This window comes from Cetorhinus maximus, chromosome 5 (assembly GCF_964194155.1).
Source record: "Cetorhinus maximus chromosome 5, sCetMax3.hap1.1, whole genome shotgun sequence".
Lineage (NCBI taxonomy): Eukaryota > Metazoa > Chordata > Chondrichthyes > Lamniformes > Cetorhinidae > Cetorhinus > Cetorhinus maximus.
This window is the reverse complement of record NC_135883.1, coordinates 116,853,736-116,879,352: the sequence shown is the minus strand read 5'-3', so window position 1 is coordinate 116,879,352 and position 25,617 is coordinate 116,853,736. Positions and strand designations below refer to the sequence as shown.

The following is a 25,617-nucleotide window of genomic DNA, read 5'->3' as shown; positions in this document are numbered from 1 at the left end:
CATGTTGATAGTGGGGGACTCAGTGATGGTAGTGCCATTGTACATCAAGGGGCGATGGTTGGTATTTATTTACTACTAGGAACTATATACATGTATTGCTTCCCTTGGCCTGGATTGCCCCTCTTTCTGTGCTGTTTCACTAACTGAGCAGTGGGGTTTACTTTGTACCATGGTTTGCTTTCTCCCCTTAATATGTATCTGTGTTGCTAATGGATTTCAGATTGCCTGACAATCTGGGTGGCCTTCTCAAGGGTTAGATCTTCCTTCCCTTGAAGCATGTCTGAGAGTGCGTCGTCCATTACTCCTACAATTATTCTATCTCTGATTAGCTCAGATTTCAGGTCACCATAATCATAGCCTTCAGCCATTCTGTACAGGTCATTAATGAAGTCGACAGGTTCTCCTGGCTGCTGGACACATTTATTAAATTTAACCCTTTCAAGGATTTTGTGACTTCTGAGGTTAAAATAAGCATCGAATGATTTTAAAACTCCATCAAATTTTGTGGATCATTCATTGATTCCTTGTAGAGCTATTATATCATCGGTTATTGGGCCTACCGAATAAAGCAGTGTGTTAACTTGTTCAGCTTCTGTGTTTTTATCCAGACCTGAAACAATCATGTATCTAAGGAATTTCTTTTTCCAAAGTCCCCAATTTTGTGATTGATCTGGGCCTTGTATAAGGCCAAATTGATCTGGAAGAGTGGATTTCTGATCCATGGTTAAAACTTTTAAATTGCAGGTTGAGCTTTAAGAGGTTTCCAGAGCTCCAAGATATCACTGCCATATGCTTCTGTACAAACAGTTTTCCTGCACTTTCCAGTTAATGGCGTTCACAATCTCAACGTTTAAATTTTTTTCAACAATGGCTGCCTGGATCGACTGGTTAGAGTCTTCCCTGCTTTAGTGCAATGTTCTTGGGTCTTGGAAGCTTTGGGTCAAATCCCAGCTTTTGCTGGGTTTTTTAAGCTGCCTGCTCAATTGCAATTAATTTTTAATTAATTATGTTTTTCTCTTTGTTTGGAGTGAGCTCAGCCGTCATGTGTTCAGGCGCCAACTCGGGAATCGGGTTTCTCAGACAGGGACTTAAAATGGCAATTTCTGATAATTGCAGTATTTAACTTTTTTCAGGACTTGTGTTGTTTAGGAATTTTAAATTTTTTAACTCACCCCTGCTAGGACTGCTGGCCCTGCACATTCTGGGTATTGAAGCTGTCTTCCATGGGATTCAATGAGTCTTTTGCTGCAGTGAAGAATTTAATTCCTGCCTTCAGCTTCTAAGCCTTTTTTTGGAGCTTCTCTCTGGCGGTTTCCTTCTGCACCTACATTTCTTGATCTTTTCTTCAGGTCGGAATGCTTCTTTGATTTTTCCTTCAGTTTTTCAGGATTTTAATTTTCTTCTGCATTTTCTGCGAGGTTTGAGTTGTTTTATCCGCTGCCACCATGTTGTAAGGTGTTGGGCGTAGTTCCGTAGGTCTTATTAAGGTACTCATAGTCTTGGATAGTTCAACAGAAAGCCCTGGAAATATTGGATGCATTGGTGGTGATCTTCCAAAATTCTATAGACTCTGGAGCAGTTCCTACAGATTGGAGGGTGGCAAATATAACCCAAGTATTTAAAAAAGGAGGGAGAGAAAAAACAGAGAATTACAGACCAGTTAGCCTAACATCAGTAGTGGGTAAAATGCTAGAATCTATTATAAAAGACGTGGTAGCATAATACTTGGAAAGCATTAATGGGATCAGACAAAGTCAGCATGGGTTTATGAAAGGGAAAACATGCTTAACTAATCTCCTGGAGTATTTTGATGATGTAACTAGTAGAATAGATAAGGGAGAACCAGTGGATGTGGTGTATTTGGATTTCAAGAAGGCTTTTCATAAGGTCCCAAATAAGAGGCTAGTGGGCAAAATTAAAACACATGGGATTGGGAGTAATATACTGGCACGGATTGAGAATTGGTTGACAGACCAGAAAGAGAATGGGAATAAATGAGTCTTTTCCTGGATGGCAGGCGTTGACTAGTGGGCTACCGCAGGGATCAGTGCTTGGGCCCCAGCTATTCATGATATATATAAATGGCTTGGAAGAGGTAACCAAATGCAATATTTCCAAGTTTGCTGATGACACAAAACTGGGCGGGGTTGTGAGTTGTGAGGAGGATGCAAGGAGACTTCAGGGCGATTTAGACAATTTGTGTGTATGGGCAAACACATGGCAGATGTAGTATAATGTGGATAAATGTGAAGTTATACCCTTCAGTGTGAAGAACAGAAAGGCAGAGTATTATTTAGATGGTGATATATTATGAAATGTGGATGTAGAAAGGGATCTGGGTGTCCTTGTACACCAGTCAATGAAAGTAAATAGGCAGGTGCAGCAAGCAATTAGGAAGGCAAATGATATGTTGGCCTTCATTGCATGAGCATTTGAGTTCAGAAGTAGGGACGTCTTACTGCAGTTATACAAGGCCTTGTTGACCACACCTGGAGTATTGCATGCAGTTTTGGTCTCCCTACCTAAGAAAGGATATACGTGCCATAGAGGGAGCGCAGCGAAGGTTCACTAGGCTGAAACCGGGGATGGCAGGACTGTCGAATGAGGACAGGTTGGTTCTACTGGGCCTGTATTCACTAAAGTTTAGAAGAATGAGAGGGGATCTGATTGAAACACATAAAATTCTAACAAGGCTAGACAGACTGGATGCAGGGAGGGTGTTTCCCTTGGCTGGGGAGTCTAGAACCGGGGCCGCAGTCTCAGGATATGGGGCAGGCCATTTAGGACTGAAATGAGGAAACATTTCTTCACTCAGAGGGTGGTCAACCTGTGGAATTCTCTACCATAAAAGGCTATGGAGGCCAGGTCACTGAGTATATTCAAGAAAGAAATTGATACATTTTTGGATATTAAAGGCATCAAGGGGTATGGGGAGAAAACGGGAATATGGCGTTCCGATAGAGGTTCAGCCATGAACATATTGAATGGCGGAGCAGGCTCGAAGGGCCGAATGGCCTACTCCTGCTCCTAGTTTCTATGTTTCTATTTATTAACTACTAGAAGCTAGGAGCTATCGCCATGCTTGCTTCTACACATGATTCTGTCCAGCATTACGCTGGACCCCTAGGTGCGGGTCAGGTGTTTTCTTACATCACTGTGTGGGCGGTACTGTGCTCAGTCCCATGTTAATCCTTTATGTGTCAGACGCTTATACTACAACTCTCTTCTGGGTTCCAGAATATCAGTTGTCAATTTGAATTGGCTACTTAGGCCCCAAGTCTGAAATTCCCTCCCTAAACCTCTCTGCATCTCTCTCTCCTGTTTTAAAATGTTCTTTTCAGCCTACCTTTTTGACTAAGCTTATTTTGCCCATTTAATTTAATATTTCATCTTGTGAACCCTTTTATACTGGAATAGTATTCCAGAGACCCAGGGTAATGCTCTGGAGACCCGGGTTCAAATCCCAGCACGGCCGGTGGTGAAACTTGAATTCAATAAAAAACCTGGAATTAAAAGTCTAATGATGACCATGAAACCATTGCCGATTGTTGTAAAAACCCATCAAGTTCACTGATGTCCTTTAGGGAAGGAAATCTGTCGTTCTTACCTGGTCTGGCCTACATGTGATTCCAGACCCACAGCAATATGGGTGACTCTTAAATGGCCTTTAACAAGGGCAATTAGGGACGGGAAATAAATGCCTGCCTAGCCAGCGATGCCCACATCCCATGACTGAAAAAAAAATATGCTCAGATGAGACAGGTACTTGGGAACACCTCTTCAGGAAAGCATACGGTAAGATCACAGTCCAAAAGTTAGGATCCTGATTCCATTAAATGGCAGTCAGTAGAATTTCACACAAACATTAACCGTTTGCGCACTAATATCTCACAGTGCAACAATCCCTATGACTCATCTGTAAAATGACCAACCTGTTTCATTTGTCTCTACAGCTTCAGAAAGTAAAGTGATTGACACAGAGTGCTTGGAGGCCTTGCAGACATTAGCTGCTTCTGAAAACCCTAGTCTACAGCAATCAGCTGCTCTCTACTACTTACACATCAGTGAGCAGTGTGAGTATGTTTTCTTTTAATGTTTTAAAAGATAGCTTACTAAGGACATGTTAACTAGATATTGGGTCATTACAGCAGTTTATATCCAGATGGTTAGAAGTAGGATTCAGATTGAGTAATATCTACACTTAATTTTCTGAGGCACACCCATCAGCATAGCTTCAGGCACAGATGAGGAAGGTGGAAAGAGCACATTGATGATGAGAGCAGAAAATTGTGTCAGGGAAATTTAAAGGGACGTGAACGATTTAATGGGCAGCAGATGTATAGGGTGACAACATTTCTGAAATGGTTTGAAGAAGGCATCTCAGCCCATTAGTAGCATTTGGCCCGGAGAACCTCTCCATCATGGCAAAAATCCCAGAGATGGCTGAAAATTCTAAGTCCCACCCCCTGAACTTGGCATTTCCCAGCTTTGCTGGGGTGGGGCTAGAGTTGGGCCAGGTTTGCGCATGCACAATTCATGGAAGTAGCTGACCAGTTAAATCACCAGCTGCCCATCCTGAAGTGAGGTTTTGGAAGAACAGGAGTGTGGAATCCAGAATGTGCAGATTAGAACAGGTAAGAGGAGGTCTGAACTTGGTGGATTCTTATAGATAGTCAGGATACCCCTTTGGAGAGGTAAGGTACCCCTTGGGTTAGGATACCAGGATATCTTTGGGAGAGGTAAGGCACTCTTTGGGATTGTTAAAAATGAACATGATTATGCAGGTTTTATGCACATATATGCAGAATAACACAGGAATCCATAAGTTGCTGTCAGTAATTCTCCCCTTCTCCAGAGGGTATGCTGTTGATACACTGCCTGGACTGCTAACATTAGAAATCAACTGAATTAAACATCCACTTATATGTTTTTAGTCTCACTGAAAAAAATCCTTGAAAAAGTTCCTGTTGAACGAGGTACAACTGTGTTTTCAATAGCCATAATTACTGCTAAACACCCTAAATAGCGAATTTTGCCAAATTTCTCCATAATGACAAAAATATCCACTTTTGAAAACAGAAGTTATTTTAGTTTCGTTTTTGAAAGTTTATATTTATTTTACCTTCTAGCTTAATACAAAAATAATCAATTATTTTGCTTTCTGAATATTTAAATTAAAAGTGAAGGATATTGAGTGCTTTGAGCTTCCTGGTTTGATGTCTGTGAACATTTCATTGCTGCTGATTTCACTGCTGCTGAATGCCTGGAGATCTCCTTGGCATGGGGCAGGATTTTCTGCCTGTTGGGTGGGCCGTGCAGGAGTGGGCGCGGGCAGGAAGGGAGCCGATCACCACCTGCAATTGGGTCTGCGCTGCCATTTTACGTGGGCGGGCCAATTAAGGCGCACCCAGCGTGAATCGCGGCTCCCGAGGACAGCGGGAGTGGGCGGGCGGCGGCGGGACTGCAATGACCACCGGGTCCAATGGCGAGCGGGCAGCCTGTTTTAAAAAGGCTGCTGCAGCCTTTCAAAGGCTGTGAATCGTGGCCAGTGGAAGGGCCTCCCAGAGCGCTGCTGGTGAGCAGGAGGGTAGGGCAGGGGGGCACTGTGCCCCTCGTTTTTCTTCCTCCTCGAGGAGGTGGCAGCACGGCGGGAGGTGCTTGTACCCCAGGACAGGAGGAGGAGGCCCCCCCCACATGACCAAACGTGCCTGGGAGGAGGTGGCGGAGGTGGTGAGCTCCCGCGACGTGGTGCGGCGCACCTGGATCCAGTGCCGCACCTGTTGACCTGTTGCGCTCGGAAACGGTGAGTACCATGTTGGCATTGGTCACTTAACCCAGCAGGTAGGCTCCCCCACCGGTGACCACCCCCCCAGCCCAAGTCTGAGTGTAGTGACTGCATTGAATCATTGACGGTATGTGTCCTTCGCTGGGTGGGCCAGCAGATATTGCCCATGCCAAGGTCACCCTGAGAGGATGGTGAAGAGATGGGTTCTGCCCCCGCAACATGTGGTGCACTGAGACCCACATTAATGTTTTGGGGGCAACCTGGAGGAGCTGCACCTAGGTGCAGTGCTGGAACTCCAGGATATGTCAAAGACAGGGTGCTGACATGTTGGGAGGGGAGCTTCAAGGTGGTGTGGCACCGATTGATCTGAGGTCCTCTGCGCTCCACGTGCTTGTGCCTCCTTGCTATGGAAGGTTAGACTGTGTGTTGCCAAATGTGATGTAGGCAGCATTTGGCCAAGGGGGTAATGGGGGGGGAGCAGGCCTAGCATCTTCGTGTGAATGTTCAGCAGCAGCAGAGTGAGGAGGCACAGGAGCCCTGCAATGTCCCACTCTGGTTGGGGTGAGCCATTCACAAAGAGAGTCCAGGTACCAGTAGCACTAATCAATTCTCTTATCTCCTTTTCAGGAGAAGAATGCGCATAATGCCGCCGAGCGGGTGAGGACTGGCGGAGGGCCAGCACAGTTAGCAATTCTCAGCCACTTCAAGCAGGAGGCCCTAGATTTGGAGAGGTGCCATGCGCCCAGGTCCACTGGTGTCGGTGAGGCTGGGGTGCCAGGAGCAGCTATGTATACCGAGCAGTGAGGTCACCATTGTTCTCCCAACAGCTATGGCAGTGCTGAATGTTCATTGATTGAAGTTTGCAACATGGCTTGACCATTGCTTATGGAAGGATGAGCGCAAAATGATGTGGGGGACAGGGGTGCACATTGACATTGTCTCCACGTTAACGGATCTAATGTCCTTGTTCTTCCTTTCAGCATCAGCGAAGCAGGGCCGGGAGGAGGAGCAGCAGAGGCCCCCTCTCACACCTGAGGGCCCTGAAGTCTCGGACTCACCAGCGTCACACCATCTCTGCCGGGCAGGCACCAGAGCAGATACTAGCACCTCGGCGGGAATTAGAACATCGGCTAGTGTCTCGGGGCACAGCGGTGAGGGAACTTCACAGTCGCTGGAGGAGCTGGCAGAGACAGAGAGTGCCCATAGTGCCAGCAATCGGAGGACTGCAGGGGACCGGGCACATGCTTAGTCGGTGGCTGCTGATGTGCCTCTGTCAGCAATGCAGAAAACACAGGAAATGCGGCCAGGTGTGCGGGAGCATCCGGTGGAGATACATGAGGCTATACTTGGCTTGGTGTCCATGGTGGAAGAGTCTACATGGACCATTGCCGATGTAATGAGCCTCATGGCCAAGCGCCATGCGTCCTCCATGGAGAGAGTGGCGACTCTTGTGGAGAGCCTCCTCCAGGAGACCAATCAGGGCTTCCTGGGGATGCGCTCGGACCAGCAAGCCCTCACATTGGCATTGACCTCAGCTGGTCAGTGCCAGTGTGGCAGATGGTCTGGGTATCAAGTTTCCCAGCTCAGTGCCCACCCATCCACGGTGAGCAGGGAGGTCCGAAGCGACCTCACGTTAGCTCCTCACTGGCAGAGGGGTGGAGGAGCTGCTGCCTGTCATCTCTGTGGGCTCCTCTCAGGGTGCTCCAGGTGAGGGCAGCAGCTCCTCCACCCCTCTGCCAGTGACCATTTCATCCGATGAGGCTGCGACGACTGGTGAGATGACAGCAGTGGAACTGGCAGCTCCCTCCCAGGCAGGGCCAGCACAGGCTCCACAGGCCAGAGGACGGCCACCAAGGTCATCGAGGCCAACAGGACAGCAGAGTCAGCAGGCTGTCTCAGATGCCAATCCCAGTGAGGAGGCAGCACCAAGACGTAGCACACGAAAAAGTAAACATAAGGCACCTTAGGCACACCACGGGTTTATCACTGGTGCTTTTGTGTTGGCCCGAGATGAGGTCTTTGTGAGTTGGTGTGATTTTTAACACCTTTGTAATTTTGTTTTCTTAAGTTCCTGTGGTTGTAATATTAAATTCAGAAATGTCACCAAGGCTGTGGGTGCCTCTTTTTTTCCGCAGGTGGATGATTTCCAAAAATGTTATAAGTGATTTGTGGGACATTCAGCTTTATTAACAAGGCCCCTAGTTAATGTTCCTATCCAGGCAGATTTTGCACTTAGGTATCGAGTATGGAGCCTGCAGCCCAGGCTTGTCCTGGAAGTCCATATGTAGTGTGCTAGCTGAAGGTACGTTGGATTAAAGTCTCCTGGTGCCCCTGCCTCCTCGGAGTATGCCCGGGTCAGCATCTACCCCCTCTGCATTTCCTGTTGTGTGCTCATCCTCGGACTCACTGCTGGACTCATCATGTGCAGCCGCAGCCACTGCGTCAACGTCTTCATCGTCCACTGTATCCCCCCTTTCCAGCGCAAGATTGTGTAGAGCGCAGCATGCGACCACTGTCACTGAGACACGATCTGGGGGGTACTGGAGTGTGCCCCCTGAGCGATCCAGGCATCTGAAGCGCATTTTTAGGAGACTGATGGCTCTCTCCACCACAGCCCTTGTGGTGCCGTGGCTCCTATTGTACCATTGCTCAGCTTCTGTTCTTGGATGGCAGAGAGGCATCATGAGCCACCTTCTGAGGGGATCGCCCTTGTCACCCAGCAGCCATCCATCCAGCCGAGCTGGAGCACTGAAGAGCCCCGGCACCTGGGAGTGTCTGAGGATGTAGGCGTCGTGGGAGCTGCCTGGGTACCTTGCACAGACTTGTAGAATCAACATCCTGTGATCACACACTATCTGCACGTTCATGGAGTGGAAGCCCTTCCTGTTGTCGAAGGCACCGGGCTCACCTGCTGGCACCTTGATGGCCACATGTGTGCAGTCGATGGCATCCTGGACACGGGGGAAGCCAGCAAGGCCATGAAGCATCTGGCTCGCTGTGCCTGACTTGCCTGGTCCCAACGGTAGTGGATGAAGATCAATGCACGCCTGAACAGAGTATCTGTAACCTGCTTGACACAAGTGTGGACAGCTGATTGGGAGGCACCGTAAAGATCACCCACGAGCCCTGGAAGGAGCCAGAGGCATAGAAGTGGAGGGCAGCTGTGACCTTTAGAGCCACTGGCATGGGGAGTCCACCCACACAGTTCGCAGAGATCTCAGGGCCAATCATCTGACAGATATAGTTGACTGTCTCCCTTGAGAGACGGAGCCTCCTTCGGCACTGCACCCCAGACATATTGAGGTAGCTGCTTCGCCGCCTGTAAACCCTGGCAGCAGGATAGTGGCGTCTTCTGCAGCCCCTTCTGCCTTGGACTACCTCTTGGCCCTACACTCCTTGTGCCTGTGCCTGTCCTCCCAAAGGTGGCTCCCCTGGAGGCTGAATGTGTACTCCTGGCCTTCTCCCCCTTCTATCCCTCCCTTCCTCCTCAGAGGAGATGCCTCCAGTGGAGAGTTCAACTCCCATTTCCAGGCTAAGGGAAGGCTTCCTGAAACCTGCAGGCTCCAAAAAGATTCTTCACTGCAGAGTGCTGACCTGAGGGCTGTGAGTCCATTCCAAGCTGGTATGTGTTTTGAAGTATTGCAGATCCCACAGGTAAGTATCAATAACTTTGAAAAATCAATATTTGACAGAACACACTCGCGACTCCAGTGAGCCCTCTCATCCCGCCCGTGGATGAGGTTTATACAAATGTGTCCTACCCACCTGCCCATTGTGCCCATGCGCAGACCCGAAGATCACAGGGGTGCTGAAAAATTGCTGTCGATTGGCACCTCAAGGACCTTAAGTGGCCGGTTAATTATTGGTGGACGCGCATCGGATATCATCGTGCGCCCGCCCAGCGAAATATCACGATGGCGCTTGGTGACACCAGGACGCTCACCCAACGTCACTGCGCATCATTTTACACGTCGGTGTGCAGGTCCTGCCCCCGCACGCCAACGGCAAAATTCTGCCCTTGGTGTCAAATTTGCACTGCTGTGGTGAAAGGGGAAAATCACACAACAGAGATTGTTGGATTTTTGTGGGCAGGTTTTTATGAGGTCAGCGGTGAGCATCCTTTCTTTGCAGCTAACTTCAAAATTCAGGCCATTTATAAAAACCAAAAAAGCTAACAATGCTGGATTTCTGAAACAAAACCAGTTCTGAGGACGGGCAGTAACAGTTAACCTGTGGTTTCGTACATGTGCTGAAGAAACTGGGTGCAGAAATTCTGGCCGAGTTAGGACACCATGTCAGTGCAATCTGATTGGGAGGAGAAGATTGGGGTAGAACCTTGGGAAGTCTGGGTCTTTAATCTTAAAAGAACACCAATTCTCATTACACTAATCAAACAGTACATTTCCTACATTTTCTATTCTCGTGGCTTCTCTGAATGAGTTCATGAACGTAAAACTAATGTAGGGAAAACTTTGGACTGTTAATTTGAACAAGATTAAATCTTTCCAAACTTAGAGTGTTGAGTTGTGTTTACATACAACTCGCAGAGACCCACTGAACATTTGCAGTCATATTAGTATCTTTATTGCAACCGTACTTAGTTAAACACAGGATTTCTACTTATTCTTTCATCAAAGACTTAAATAGAAACCGAACTTCTCACTCTGGAAAAAGCTATATAAAGCTGCCCATGTGTAATAATAGGCCTTGGAAAATGAATACAAACTTTAGGAAGAATCTGACCTTTTTATAGTCATGGGTGAAATTTTCTGTTCCCGTTGGTGGCGGGCATGTTTGGTGGCATGAGCGGACAATATGACAAGAAGGCCAAAAAGTGGTTTTACGCCGTCGTGAAACCAGTTTATGATTGTCCGCTCTGCACGTCAATGGCGGGTCACGTCTCCCGCTGTCCAACGTCGGGAATTTAATTTTAATGCATTTGCATCTCATCATTGTGTCTGAATGCTGAAATCAGCACCCCCCACGTCAAATTTACCATCCACGTTGGCGTGACTTCAGGACGACGTGCTTCACAACCACCTTTAAAAGGCGTGCACCTGGCAACCTGAACTTCAAGGGGAACTCGGAGGTAAGTGAGCACAACCTTGCGCAGCGCTCGTGAGGATCGCCTGTTGGACATCAAGGAAGAGGCAGAGAAGAAGGAGAAGAATGCAACAGAGGTGACTGGCTCGCTAAAGGGAGGAGCACCACCCTCAAGATGAAGGGGCGGCAGGGTCTCCTGCGCATGCAGCTGAAGACCCGCAGCAAGCCGTCGTTCGTAGGTGCCTCGCTAGGCCCAGAGTCTATAGATGGCACCTGTCATTCATGCAGATGACCAACAACCAGTGTTGTTGAAGACTGCGCATGTCTAGGGAACTGGCCGGTCACATATCTGCTGCAGGATTTGGCACCACGTGGACTTGGAGGGCACCCACTGCCAGTGGCCGTGAAAGTGACTGCAGCGCTCAATCTTTACGCCAGTGACTCCTTCCAGGGCTTCACAGGTAACCTGTTCAGGATCTCACAAGCCTCCACCCACAAGTACATCCATGAGGTCATGAACGCCGCCTTCGCGGAGGCACAAAACTTTGTCCATTTCGACCGGGATCAGGCAAGCCAGGAAGTAAGAGCGCTGGGATTTGCACAAATTTTTGGTTTTCCACAGGTGCAGGGTGCCATCGACTGCACTCATGTGACACTTAGATCTCTGTGGAAACAAGCGGTCCGGTATGTGAACCGCAAAGCTCCCACTCGCTGAATGTTCAGCTGCTGTGCGACCACCACAAACATATCCTGCAGGTCAGCACACGATTCCCAGGGAGTGTCCACGGCTCCTACATCCTCAGCAGGTCTCAGATCCCTGACATCTTCCAGGGTCCACAGAGGCTGCAGGGTTGGCTGCTCGGGGATAAGGGTTACCCACAGTGGATGAGGCTGATGATGCCCGTGCGGCGGCCTCAGACTGCAGCAGAGAGATGGCTCATGCCGCAACCTGGACTTTGGTGGAGCAAAAGACTAGCATATAGAAAATGAGGTTTTGATGCCTAAACAGGTCTGTTGGAGCACTGCAGCCCACAGAGGGTGTCACCTCTCCCATTGATTGTGCATGATCTTGTCCTGCATAAAGACAGATGGAGAGAGTGTGGGTAAGGCACATGCCAGGCCAGATGAGAAGGATGCCAGGCGTGCATGTGTGCTGAGTGGAGCCAAGGACAGGATGAGGAGGCGATCTCCAGAGGAGATGAGGCCAGATGGAGATGTGAGGGTGTGCTTGAGAGAGTGAGTGGTGATGTCCATTCAGCTGGCTGTGAGTGAGATGCCAGTGAATGTGTGATGGGTTTGTGAGTGGGTGAATTGAGATTGATAAGATGGTTGACTTATCCCTGTCAGCATGGGTGAGATCATTCGTCCTTTCTTTGCTCTGGATGGCCGACCTCTTGTGTACAGTGTTGGCACTGACCACCACTGCCACTGCCTCCCAAGCCGGAGTGGTGACACTGATGGACCTCCTGCGGTCAGAATGGGTGTAGAGGACATCGTGACGGGCCTTCTCAGCGTCCAAAAGGCTTTCCAGAGATGTGTCACTGAATCGGGGGGCTGCATTCTTCTTGGCTTTTGGGGCCATGTCTTCACTGGACCAGTCCTGGGCTGAAACATTGAGAACTGTGCAGACAGCTGCAATTTAAATATGGCGCCCGAAGTGAGGAAATGGTGAGGTAATGGTGTGGTGGGCCAATCAGAGGCTGCCCGCCAGCGAAATGGCATGTTTCCAATGACTGAATAATTTATAAGGCGGGAAGGGGACAGCACGGTGTGAAAAAACGTCGTTTCTCATGCCCGTGACCGCACTTAGTGCAATTCTCGGACAATTCCGCCCATAGAATATGACAGTCTAACTGACAGCCCTGAGTTGAAAAGGCAGGTTTAGACATGATGGGCTCAATGTTACTCAAGGAATAAGCATTCTACTTTCTTGAAATCTGCTCAGTATAATTTTAACCTCTATCATTGAAGAAAACAGCTTCCAAACCACCAGTCTTGTTCCATGACAAAATCCTTGTTTAGGATTCAAGTTTTGTGTCAACATTATAACTGCTGCTTCCAGTTTGTAGTGTGGTATGCCCATTGGAGTTAGACTGTGGTAGAACCTCTGGAGGGTATAGACAGTTATCATCTTTGTTTATTGAATAAATGCTGGTGTATTCTTCTAATTCACCTGACCGTTTTTCTAAATTATTTTCATTTAAATCTAGTGAATTTTCATTTCTAGCACGAAGAATAGCTTTCGAATGACATGTTGTATCAAATAATTACCCCCTCCATTTTTGCTGCAGACCAATTCCATCATCTCACCCACCCCTCTCATGCCATCCCTCCTCCAATGTCACCACATCCCATGCTATTCCATCATTTCTATGCCATGCCTCCCATACCATCCTCATTCCAACTCTCCCATCAATCGCATCCCATACCTCACAGAAACAATCTCTCCAGCCAACCTAACTTGGTTGTTGGGCTCCCTTTACAGTCCACTGTTTTCTTTCGCTGCCACCATTACGAACCATTGGTCAGGTGTCCCGGTCCTCCACATACCTCTGTGTGTGCCAGACACCGCACAGCAAATAGACCATCAACAGATGCGCCCCTTAAACTGACCAATCAAAACAGACTGGTCAGACAAAAACTGGTCATTATTACTATGGATTGTTATTAATCAGTCTATTACTTTTTGCAGTGAAGAATGAATTACCTGAAGAATACCTGGAGCCATATTATGCCTTGTTACAGTCCAATGATTTAGAAGTGCAGAGGAAGGCATCTCTATCACTGGTCAATCTCTTAGTGGAGGGTAATGGTGAGTAGAACAATACAGGAAAAAGCAAGTTTGTGCCTTTTACATAATAATGTGCCACAGGAAACACCAAAATCAAGGGGCGGAATGGTAGAATGTAAGAAATTGGTTTCCCAATGTTGGGAAATGAAGTCGGCATCTTCCTCTCCTGACTTTCATGGCGGGTTGATGGCAGGTAGACTTTCCCACAAAAGCTCGACAGGAACCCATTTTGCATCACATGCATGTTCATTAATACCCCAATAGACCCGAACCGTGTGCCCGCGTCAAATCTTCCGCCCCGTCAATGGGAATTTACACCATCCTACGGCTTCACAAACGTGGCGTGCACCTGGCGAGGGAGAATTTTAGAGCACTTACCTTAGAGTCGACACTGCCTGCACTACTGGAGATGACTGCAGGAATGGTGCACGCGGAAGACACAAAGTTGGATGGGGGTCCGGGGGAGACGAAGGTGGGTGGGAGTTAGGTGGAAGACACAAAGGGCACGGGGATGGTTGAAAGGCGTGGGGGCGGAAGGAAGGGGCTGAGGGAGGGGGGAATAGCATGAAGGGGAAAGGGGAAGGAGGAAGTCATGAAGAGGCTGGGGGAGGGAGGAAAGCATGAAGAGGCTGGGGGAGGGAGGAAGGCATGAAGAGGCTGGGGGAGGGAGGAAAGCATGAAGAGGCTGGGGGAGGGAGGAAAGCATGAAGGGGAAGGTGGACAGTGAATGGGGGTGTGTGGGTGGGGACAGAGTGTTTCAGAGGGAGGGGTCCATTGAGTCAATGTTGGAATCCTGGGGGGAGAACGAGGGTGCTGATGATAGGAAGGGCGGTGACTATAAGAGGGGATAACGGGATGCGGTAGGCTGGTAGGGCTAGAGTGTGTGTATAGCAGGTGTAGTTTTCATCTGGAGTGTCATTGAGGGGGGCAAGGATGGTGGCATGGATTACGGGAGGATCAGGGTGGGCATAGGCATGGTGAGTGGGTGGGCCAGCAGGGAGGGAAGACATGTCCAAGTTGACAGTGATAGGACCCAGGATGATGAGGGGAGGCTCAAGGGTTACCGAGGGGAGACTGAACATGTCACATGGCGGGGGAGGGGGGTGTCGATGGCGATGTGGGGCAAGTTGGTGGGTGACAGGAGGAGGGTAAAGGGCGTTGGAGACAATCTGATATGTGACACGCACCATTCTGAGACACAGGCAGCTCACCAGCAAGGCAATGCCCTCGATGTCCAACTGCAAAACATCGAGGTGGAGGGAGGGTCTTCTCAGGTGGGTGGAGCTGAAGGTCAGCACAACTAGACAACTGAAGGGAAACCCTAATAATCATGGGGAAACTGTATGACAGCATTTTGCTTTGCAATTCCTCACTGTCTGGTGAAGGCCACATGGCAGCAAGTCTGGCCCAGGGGGTTCTCACAACAACGAGATCCTAGCAAGGTGTAGAGTTGCTTTCGCTCTGAGCCATTTGCCATTGACCCCAGTCAGAGTTAGGGATGGAGAGGAAGGGGAATGCTACAATGGGAATACAGGTGAATGGCAGACAACTCACAACTGCAAATCTCCATCCTCCTGAGAAATGGACCTGCCTGACAAGGGCTGATGTGGTTAGTCTTTCTATTATTACAGGTCTCTGTACAGAGTCTCAAGGGCAGTGGAGGCAAGCGAAACAGTGTGAGAGGGAGGCTTCTCACACATGGCTGTCATCACCCTTGTCAAAGAGCGATGTCTCCATGTGCAGCATGTATTAGGGGAGGAACACCCAACCTTGGTCCCCCAGGACATCTTTCGCCTGGAAGGGGTGGAGTGTGCGTAACCATTAAAACAACTAGCAGCAAGAATGAATCCAGGAGACTTCCAATCAGTGCAAGCTAACATATATTTACAAGTGCCAAAACTAAATACAGTGATGGTACACCCATGCCACCAGTGTGCATTCAAAACTTCTTAATTTTCTTCACTCTACCACTTTGTCTGGGTGCGTTCCCGACATCAGCAGCAGAGGTGGAGGCAGCCTGCTGACTAACATGCCATCTTGTCTGTGATGACTTTGGCGGGTGTCCTCTGGAAGTTCGATATCTGGAGGTCCGAGGGCTGGAGAGCCCCAATCTTCTTTGGATCTCCTGCTCAGGGGCAGGTCCACTCTCCAAGGCCACAGAAACTGGAGCTAATGGGCTCACAGGCAGAAGGGATTGGGAACACCTGGAAAATTTGGAGTGTCCTGGGTGGATGCTCCCGGGGTGTCCACCTGACGCTCCTTCTCCCTTTGGATGCCCGAGGTCCTATCCCTGACTTGAGGAGAAGGGACAGGCGCAAGGAGGGAGTTTGAGGTGCCCTGTCCCCCTCTCATTCATGGCTAGAGGGATGGAGTGCAGGTTAGAGTGTGTATCCGAAGAAACTGTGTATTCTGCTGGACCAGGGTCTCCATGGAGCCACCATCCTTCCCGTGTCAGAGCCATGACATCCAAGAGCACGCAAACACACTCCTCCACCTTGTGTGCCACGCTGTTGAGGTCCTCTGACATTTCTGCCTGATATCCCCCTGCATCTCTTTGATACTGCAGCATCTTTTCCATGGCCACTTCCAGAGGCTCATCATCTGACTCTAACATAGCAGGGGCCTCTTCTCCAGCAATCCTTCAAGTGCCAGAGACCGTGGCTGTCTCTGCCTCCGCCTGCTGTGGACACCTGTCTGTGAGGTGACCATCCAAGCCTAAACTAGATATATGACCCATGGAGGTGTATGTCTTTGGGCTGGTGGAGGGTGCAGGTGAATGCTGTGACGGCTCTAAAGGTGTGAAGTAGTCCTCGTCTTCCTCTGAGGTGTCCTGGGGACTGGGGCTTACTTCTGGTGTGGGGGCTAGCCTCTCCCTCTTCCTGCTGGCACCTAGAATGGAGAGGAGAGAATGAGTGACGGCCTAGGCTGCACTCATCAATCATCTTGATTTTCCAAGGTTCTCGGAATTAAGTGTGCTTCCTCACTAGATGCTTGGGGGAGGCTGCCCTGGCCATCGGCACAAGCACGGACACGATCCACCCTGCCAGCTCGGTAGCCTGCTGTCTGAAATGAGTGAGGGGCCTGAGCTCAGACATCCCCCCTCCCGTCTGATCTCTCTCCCTCCTGTTGTGGGCTGTCTTCTCCTGCATAAAGATATATAGATGGATTGTGAGCGCTGTCATGGCAGCCAACACAATGTCAGAGTGAGGTCAGCCCACAACCTACAACTAACTACAGGCAGATCGAACTGTTTAAAGAAAACCTGTGTTTTTTAAATAATTACGAGAAAAGGCACTGATCAAAAGATGGCTGATACTGTAAAGGGACCCCCTTCTGGAAAATTCCTATGTGGATTGTATTGGCAAACCTGTCCTGAGAGGACATGGGATTTCACACCTGAAGAGGTGTCAAGGCCCACTTCAAACAGAGGCACTTGAAAGGAAACCATATAAAATGCAAAAGGCTGGACTCTTAAATCAGCGTTTCTGTGAAGACAATGGAAACTGCTCCCCCCCCCATCAACCCCTTGCACCCTGCAAACCCCCCCAGCCAGCTACATCCACCAGACGCCCAAAAACCATCTCCTGTTGTGTCAAAAAGTTTCTGAGATGAAAGCAAAATGGACTTTGGATGCAAGACATGCCTGGTATAGTCAGAGAAATGAATTTAAAACTGGAACAAAAACAAAAAGTGCTGGAAAAACTCAGCAGGTCTGACAGCATCTGTGGAGAGAAAGACAGAGTTAACATTTCGAGTCCTTATGATTTCTTCAGAACTAACGAGAAGTAGAAATGTGGTGAAATGTATACTGTTTAAGTGGGGTGGGACAGGTGAAGCTGGATAGAAAGCCAGTGATAGGTGGAGGCAAAGGAGAGATTGCAAAAGATGTCATAAACATAAGGTCGAAGGGCTGTTGATGGTGCTGATACTGGCTAAAGGAGGTGCTAATGGTGACATTAAGAGTAGAAAGCAGAATGAGCAAGTGACACTTGGCCCTAGAGGGGGTGGGGTAGGGGGAGGCAACAGTGTGGGGAAAACAGGTCAAAATAGGCTAAAAGGTGGGGATAAAACAATGAATGGAAATAAAGTTAAAAAATAATAATAGAAATAGGTGGGGGAAAAAATGTATATATAAAAATAAAAAAATAAAAATTTGAGAAAAGGGGATCAAAAAGGGGTGAGAGTGGAGGAGAGAGTTCATGATCTGAAGTTGTTGAATTCAATATTCAGTCCGGAAGGCTGTAAAGTGCCTAGTCGGAAGATGAGGTGCTGTTCCTCCAGTTTGTGTTGAGCTTCACTGGAACAATGCAGCAAGCCAAGGACGGACATGTGGGCATGAGAATAGGGTGGTGTGTTGAAATGGCAAGCGACAGGAAGGTCTGGATCATGCTTGCGGACAGACTGAAGGTGTTCCGCAAAGCAGTCACTCAGTTTGTGTTTGGTCTCCCCAATGTAGAGGAGACCACATTGGGAGCAACAAATGCAGTAGACTAAATTGAGGGAAGTGCAAGTGAAATGCTGCTTCACTTGAAAGGAGTGTTTGGGACCTTGGACGGTGAACAGGGGGGAATGTAAAGGGGCAGGTGTTGCACTTTCTGCGATTGCATGGGAAGGTGCTGTAGGAGAGGGTTGAGGTGTAGGGGGTGATGGAGGAGTGGACCAGGGTGTCCCGGAGAGAACGGTCTCTACGGAATGCCGACGGGGGTGGTGAAGGGAAGGTGTGTTTGGTGGTGGCATCGTGCTGGAGTTGGCGGAAATGGTGGAGGATGATCTTTTGAATGTGGAGGCTGTTGGGGTGAAAAGTGAGGGCAAGGGGGACCCTATCATGGTTCTGGGAGGGAGAAGAAGGTGTGAGGGTGGATGCGCGGGAGATGGGTTGGACACAGTTGAGGGTCCCGTCAACCACCGTGGGTGGAAAACCTCGGATAAGGAAGAAGGAGGACATGTCAGGAGCACTGTTTTGGAAAGTGGCATCGTCAGAACAGATGCGATGGAGGCGAAGGAACTGAGAGAATGGGATGGAGTCCTTACAGGAAGCGGGGTGTGAGGAGCTGTAGTCGAGGTAGCTATGGGAGTCGGTAGGTTTGTAATGAATATTGGTGGACAGTCTATCACCAGAAATTGAGACAGAGACGTCAAGGAAGGGAGGGGAAGTGTCAGTGATGGGCCATGTGAAAGTGATGGAGGGGTGGAAATTGGAAGTAAATTTAATAAATTTTTCCAGATGAGAGCATGAAGCGGCACTGAAACAGTCATCGAGGTTTTTCCAGCAATTTTTGTTTTTGTTTCAGATTTCCAGCCTCCGCAGTATTTTGAATTTAAAACTGGCCCTGAAAAGACAGTCTTCTAAGGACACTGCTGTAAAAAAGCAGGCCCTCTCTCTATCTTTCTCTCTCGCTGAAGCCAACGTCTGTAACCAGAGCTGAACCTAGGGTACAGCCAATCAGGGCAGCTGCCCCAGGTCCCGTGCTTTGGCGGGGGGGCCCGCGCTTCGACATCACGGTGTCAGATGTAATACAGCCTGTAGTATATACCAGCTGACTCGCTGTCTCTCGCACTCTAAGCTCAAAATCCGTGTTTACAGGTGGATACAAGTGAATAAACAAAGCAGGTATCTCCTCGCCAAAACTCATAAAAGGTAGAAGAGAAAGCAGATAAAACCATACGAACTGGGATAAATCCCTGCCAAGGCAGTGGGGCGGGCGATCAGGAGTACGGTGCGGGCTCAGCACCATCTGTCACCCTTGGAGATGGCAGCACTGACCATGGGTGGCAGCAGCAGAGCAGCTTTTATTCCAACTCTGATTCACCGCAGAGGGGCAAGATGAACTATTCCGACCTAGTTAATGTCTTTAAAGCCAGCCATGTGGTGCATAGTGTCCGACCTGCAGGGCAAGTCACTCACCTGCTGTGTTTATTTTCAGTCCCGGGCAATTGAAACCCTCCGCTTCTTATTTTATTTTTCTTCCACTATGCACTTACAACTAACATTTGCTTAACGTTGAAGACGGACAGTCATTTTTTTTTAAAGTCGAATTATTTATTGCATCGTGTTTGTAATTTTAAAAAAAAATTGCTGTGGTACAAAGATGAGACCACCCAAGTCTGTGAGTTTCCAGCAAGCAACGCTTTTATTCAGGCATATGCTGGGAGGACACATCCTGGTTCTACACTGTGTCTCTCCTTGATACAAAGGTTGTGTAGCATATTTATATCTTTTTGTTATCACATTTCATTAAAGTGTCCAGTACAATCTCCAGTTACATACCTAATGAACAGAATTATTCAGACTGCAGATGTCTACGTTATCTCTCTGAGAGGCTGGGAAATGCTTTGGATCTAACGCCTCCCAGTCTGTGCTCTTATCACTCTAACATTTGTTTAGCCAGCCTGTGAAAGTCATTAAGTTTTATGACTTGCGATTGTTAGTTAGGTTCCCACAGTACCATACCCATCATGCCTATGTGTTGGCTTATTTCCCATCATGCTTAGAAGGAGCCTTCATAGCTGCATTTGTCTACTTTAAAGCTGTTAATATTCATAACTACATTTGTCTTTTTTAAAAGCTGTTAATGCACATCTTAATATCAGTTTTAATATCAAATTATTTCCTTACCCCATTTCAGTCCCTCCTTTTGGACCCCTGGTCAGGCACTACCTGGCCCAGGAGGGACATTCCCAAGATCCTCTGCCCAACAGAAAACTCTAGGGATCCTACTAGAGTCCGGTGGGCTTTGGGTCGACTACTCTATTGTTCTCTATGGCTTTGCCTAAGTCCTACTTGTCTTGTTTCTTGTTTCTTTTTTTAATGATGGACACAGGCCGTCGACATTGTAGCTGAGCTAACTTTATTGATAACACATTTTCCTTACATGAACACATATCTGCAGTATCTGAACTCTATCAAGATAGGGTCCAACATGTGCTATCTGACCTTCAACCCCCAGATCAGGTGACCTGCATACAGTACAGAGCACCGTATAGTATCTAATACTGGAGTCCACAACCACAATCAGCTATTATCATGACACTACTGACCTAAGCTAGGCCCTGAACCATCATTTCATTAAATTGCGAAATCTTCTTAAATGTTCCCGATTCTTGTATTCCCTGGGAGGGGAGTTTTAGTCGCAGTGGATACTGAGGTATACCTTTTCTGGCAAGCATTACCATCTGTACTGCTTGGGATACCATCAACCTCTGATAACAGCAAATACAGAGACTAACTATTAAGATCGCCACAGGTGCAATGGCCTCTGCCACCCTCCCTACTTCCCACTAGTTATACTGCATTCTTGCCATCTTGGCTGGATTACTGGCTGAGTCCCCCAATACCCTAGCCTTTCCTGTGGCCAGACTCACCTGCGTCCTTCCCATTGTGATTGCTTGACGGCTTTGTTCCATAGACCCTCTGGCAGTGACAAGGCCCTTTCCACTGCTACCTGAGCCATTCAACCAGGGGCGTCATCAATGTTTAATGTACCACCCCACCATAGCCAGTGAGGGCCCTGCCTGCAAGGTGAAAGCCCCCCCACAGTAAAGGAGTCAGTGATCTGTAAGCAGCAGGTACGGTTATTGTCACATTCTAATCCTCCATATAGGAATCTTGTCCTGTCTGTCAGAAAGCACCACTCTGTAGGGGTGGTTTGGACAGCCTTGAAGGTCCATTCAAGAGGTTTGACCAACACCATGGTGGTAGAATTGTTACTACAGGAGTATTACAGGAGCAGGTGATGTAATGCTGGGAGTCAGTACAACATTCTCGTGTTGTCATTAGAAGGGTGTCATTCTGCCCTGGGACCGTATGCCCATGAAATCCTGCCCGGTACATCCACCCACCCATCCTTTACCATTCCCAGGGGTTTGGATTTATATCCATCCCGATATGTTCCATTAGTGTGTGCCTGTGTTATACTCATCAGAAATGATATCGTGTCTCCCTTGCCTCCTGTCACGGCCTGTTTGATTACTAATTCCTGTCGTTCTTCCTGTAAATTGATAAGTCTAATTTCTCCACAGCCCGATATATGCACGAGGCGCAGTGCCAAATCTTATATCTTCAATTGCTGGCCAAACATTATCTATCAAGTCCCGAGCTAACATGCAACATGCCCTCCCCTTGGACTGTGAGTCAGTCGTATTAATGATTTTTAACTCCTCTAGTGTACCTTCCCCCTGAACTTCCATAGCTGCAATTTTTATTCAGTTCCCTGTTTTGCCCAATCAGCCAATAAGACCAGGATGAGGTTGGTCAAATTGTATGTCACCTCCAGCGTACCCATTGTAACATCATGTAGCATTACTTCGGGTTTCTCAGTTCTAATTATCCCATCCAGGGGCAGTGACATGGTGGCTGGGCATTTAGTAGGTTTCTGATACCCGCGGATTGACAAAATAAAGCATCTTATATCACTACAACCAAGCTGATTAACAACATTTATACATTGCCCATGACAATATTCTCCTTCTAATGCTGACTCCCAAACAAATGAGGGCAGATTAGTCCATCCCACTGTAATGTTCATTCCTGTGTTGGACACAGACACAACGCCCGAGCTGGTGTTGTACACTCCCTTTATGTCTACATTTCCAGCTGTGTCATTAGTGTAAAAGTCAGGACAATGTTACCTGAGTGAGACTGTTCCCTTTCGATAAGATAACCTGAATAACACAATAACTGCTGGTAGTGACACTATGAGAAATCCAAACACTCGGTTTCCTTATCCACTCTCCGCTCCCTCCCTTAGGTAGCTGCCCTGGATGCAGAGAGGTGGTTTTCTGGATGTTCACGGTGGGTGGCCCCCTTGCTGCTGTTATTGTTAAGAGGGTGATTACTGCTGCTGCTGTCCTCCACATTGCCATTACTCTGAGGATTAGTCTGAAAGAAAATACAAAAAACTACTGCGGATGCTGGAAATCCAAAACAAAAACAGAATTACCTGGAAAAACTCAGCAGGTCTGGCAGCATTGGTGGAGAAGGAAAGAGTCGACATTTCGAGTCCTCACGACCCTTCAACAGAACTGAGTATAGTTAGGAGAGGGGTGAAATATAACCCCCCGCCCACCTTAAACCAGCTTATATTTCACCCCTCTCCTAACTATACTCAGTTCTGTTGAAGAGTCGTGAGGACTCGAAACGTCGACTCTTTTCTTCTCCACCGATGCTGCCAGACCTGCTGAGTTTTTCCAGGTAATTCTGAAAGAAAATAGTTCAGTGAGCTGCTGGCTGCTTCCCTGCTGACAGAAACAGGCCGTGAGCTATAAGGTTTCACCTGTGCCCAATGCTTCCAAACATACACATGTGTCACTACATGGGGCCGGCGAACCATTGAAATCTCCATCCATGTCGGCAGGAACGGAAGAACCCACTGGTGTGAGAGGCTGTTTTCTCCAGTTGGAGTGTGGGGTGTGTTAGTAAAAATGTTATAACAAAACCCCATAGAGATGATGGGTTTCTCCTAAACATAAGGAGCCCTACAATTATGTTCAGCCTTGGAAGCAAGGTGTAGTTTTACATGCAACAGAGTTATCACCGTCAATGATGCGGTACATACTTGTGTGTCCAGCTACTAGAGGAACCTTGTCTAAAAAGGTTACGGGGCCCACACAGTGTGATTTGCCCCGGGGCCCTGCACCCACCTAGAGACGGCCCTGTCTGTAACAGACGGACAGCAAGCAGGAAGAAACAGGACAGTCTGCTAAGTCACCCCTGCAGAGACAAGGAGGCCATCTCTCTCTCTCTCTCTCTGCAACCAAAGGGTGTCTTCAACAGAGTGCAAAACTAAACAAACCCAACCCCAGAGTTCTACTGAAATCACCTAACTTAACAGCTGCAACGTTCCACAAGCTGCACCTCACCGACAAGTCAAGGACTTACTCTTATATCCTTTTAACTTTTATTTGGACTCAACTTTCTTATTTCTGAACTGTCTGTGTCGCGTCCTCTATTATTTTTCCTCAAGTTTTAGTAACTAATAAACTTACTTTCTCTTTGACTCAAAAAAACCTGGTTTGATTGGCTCCTTGTTAAAAAGTGAATTAGAACTAGAAAAGGTATTCACGGGGGTAAGAATTTTAAACGAACCTTTGTTGTGACCAACCGAGGCGGTTGAGAAAAGGGGAGGCCATCTTATTCCTCCTCACCCGGTTGTAACAAGCATGTTTGATGAACAAGCAGGTCATAGGCTGCTAATTCCGCAGCTAATAACTGACCTTGTGACTCCCCAAAACCCGACCACCATGCGCATGGCACAAGTCAGGAGTGTGATGGAATACTCTCCTGGAATACTTACCTGGATATGTGCAGCTCCTACAACACTCAAGAAGCTCAACACCATCCAGGACAAAGCAGCCTGCTTGACTGACACCCCATCCACCACCCTGAACATTCATTCCCACCACCAACAATGCACAGTGGCAGCAGAGTGTACCATCTACAAGATGCATTGCAGCAACTCACCAAGGCTCCTTCAACAATACTCTTCAGCCCACGAGCTCTACCAGCTAGAAGGACAATGGCTGCAGACACATGGGAACAGCACCACCTGCAAGTTGCCCTCTGCTCTACACCCCATGGCTGTGCTTCACTGTGGCTGGGTCAAAATCCTGCCGTTGCCTCGCTAACAGCACACTACATGGACTGCAGCGGTTCAGTAAGACAGTTGACCACCATGTTCTTAAGGGCATATAGGGATAGGCAACAGAAATGCTGGCCTTGACAGTGACACCTACGTCCCATGCCAGAAACACAAAATGAATGGTGATGTGTGAGTTGGGAGAGTAGAGAGTTCATTTATACTAGAGGAGAGGATGAGGATCATTCACCCGTTTCCTGCGCTGTTGAGTGGTACTCCTCTGGACCCCAGTGGCACTGACCACCCTGGCCATCTCCTGCCAGGCTGCCATGGTCAGTCTTGTGGGCCTTCCACTGCCATCCCTTGGGAACAGGAGATTCTGCCTTTCCTCGACAACCTGGAAGAGATGCTGCAAGGAGGCATCGCTGGACCATGGGGCTGGAATTTGCTGCCTTCTGTTGCTCATCTTTGTTCCAGGGTCTTGGCGGTGTTAATGATTGGCACCCGGACATGATGGCGGGGCGCCCGACTTCCTGCACCCCTGCCACGGGACTCGACGTGAACCATGCGCATGCATAAATAATGAGGTGGGGAGTGCACGATTGCATGTAACAGCCCTCCCCGTACTTCGGTGGGAGTCACTCTGACTTTCTGGTCCCGCCATGGAACTTAGGGCAGGAGGGGACAATTCCAGGGGAGAGCACTACTGCAGAGGGAGCTGTGGAGGAAAGGTGTTGGAGGAGGAAGGAGCAGTTGATTATGTGAAAGGTAGTGGAGAGACTGAAGAGTTTGAGGAGAATGAGGAGGGATCATGAGTCATGGGTCACAGTTCAGAATATGCCATTAGTTCTACCCTAACATCCAAAACATCTTTGTTATCCTTCTCTTCCTCCAAATAGCACAATTATGATAATATTACCAATCTCTCATTCTGCTAAAGGCAAAGTTGAAAGCCAAGGACTATCCTTTACTCCAAAGTTCACTCTGACTATAAAGGAATCAATGTAGTTTAACATTAGAACAAAATGAATTAGATTTATACACTTAGCGATTTTTTGCCAGCTCTTTAAACTTGTCAACATTTCAAAGTTGACTTGCCAACCAATCAGCACCCTTTTCTCCTCTGGTATAAATGATTGTGATCATTTGAAATTTGATAGGTAGGAAAGTAAGTTGTGAAGAGGACATAAGGAGGCTGCGAAGAGATATAGATAGGTTAAGTGAGTGGGCAAAGATCAGGTAAATGGAATATAAAGTGGGAAAATGTGAAATTGTCCATTTTGGCAGGAAGAATAAAAAAAGCATATTATCTAAGTGGAGAGAGATTTCAGAGCTCTGAGATGCAGAGGGATCTGGGTGTCCTAGTGCATGAATCGCAAAAGGCTAGTATGCAGGTGCAGCAAGTAATCAAGAAAGCTAATAGT

General features: G+C 48.0%; 1 protein-coding gene across 1 annotated transcript in view; it reads left to right on the top strand.

The window, feature by feature from the left end:
- LOC144680868 (uncharacterized) overlaps positions 1-25,617 on the top strand; it is a 101,984-nt gene that overhangs the window by 10,617 nt on the left and 65,750 nt on the right. The window contains exons 2-3 of the mRNA XM_078542344.1: positions 3,954-4,073; positions 13,521-13,640. Coding sequence (XP_078398470.1) covers positions 3,954-4,073; positions 13,521-13,640 — 240 coding nt within the window. The remainder of the gene's footprint in view (positions 1-3,953; positions 4,074-13,520; positions 13,641-25,617) is intronic.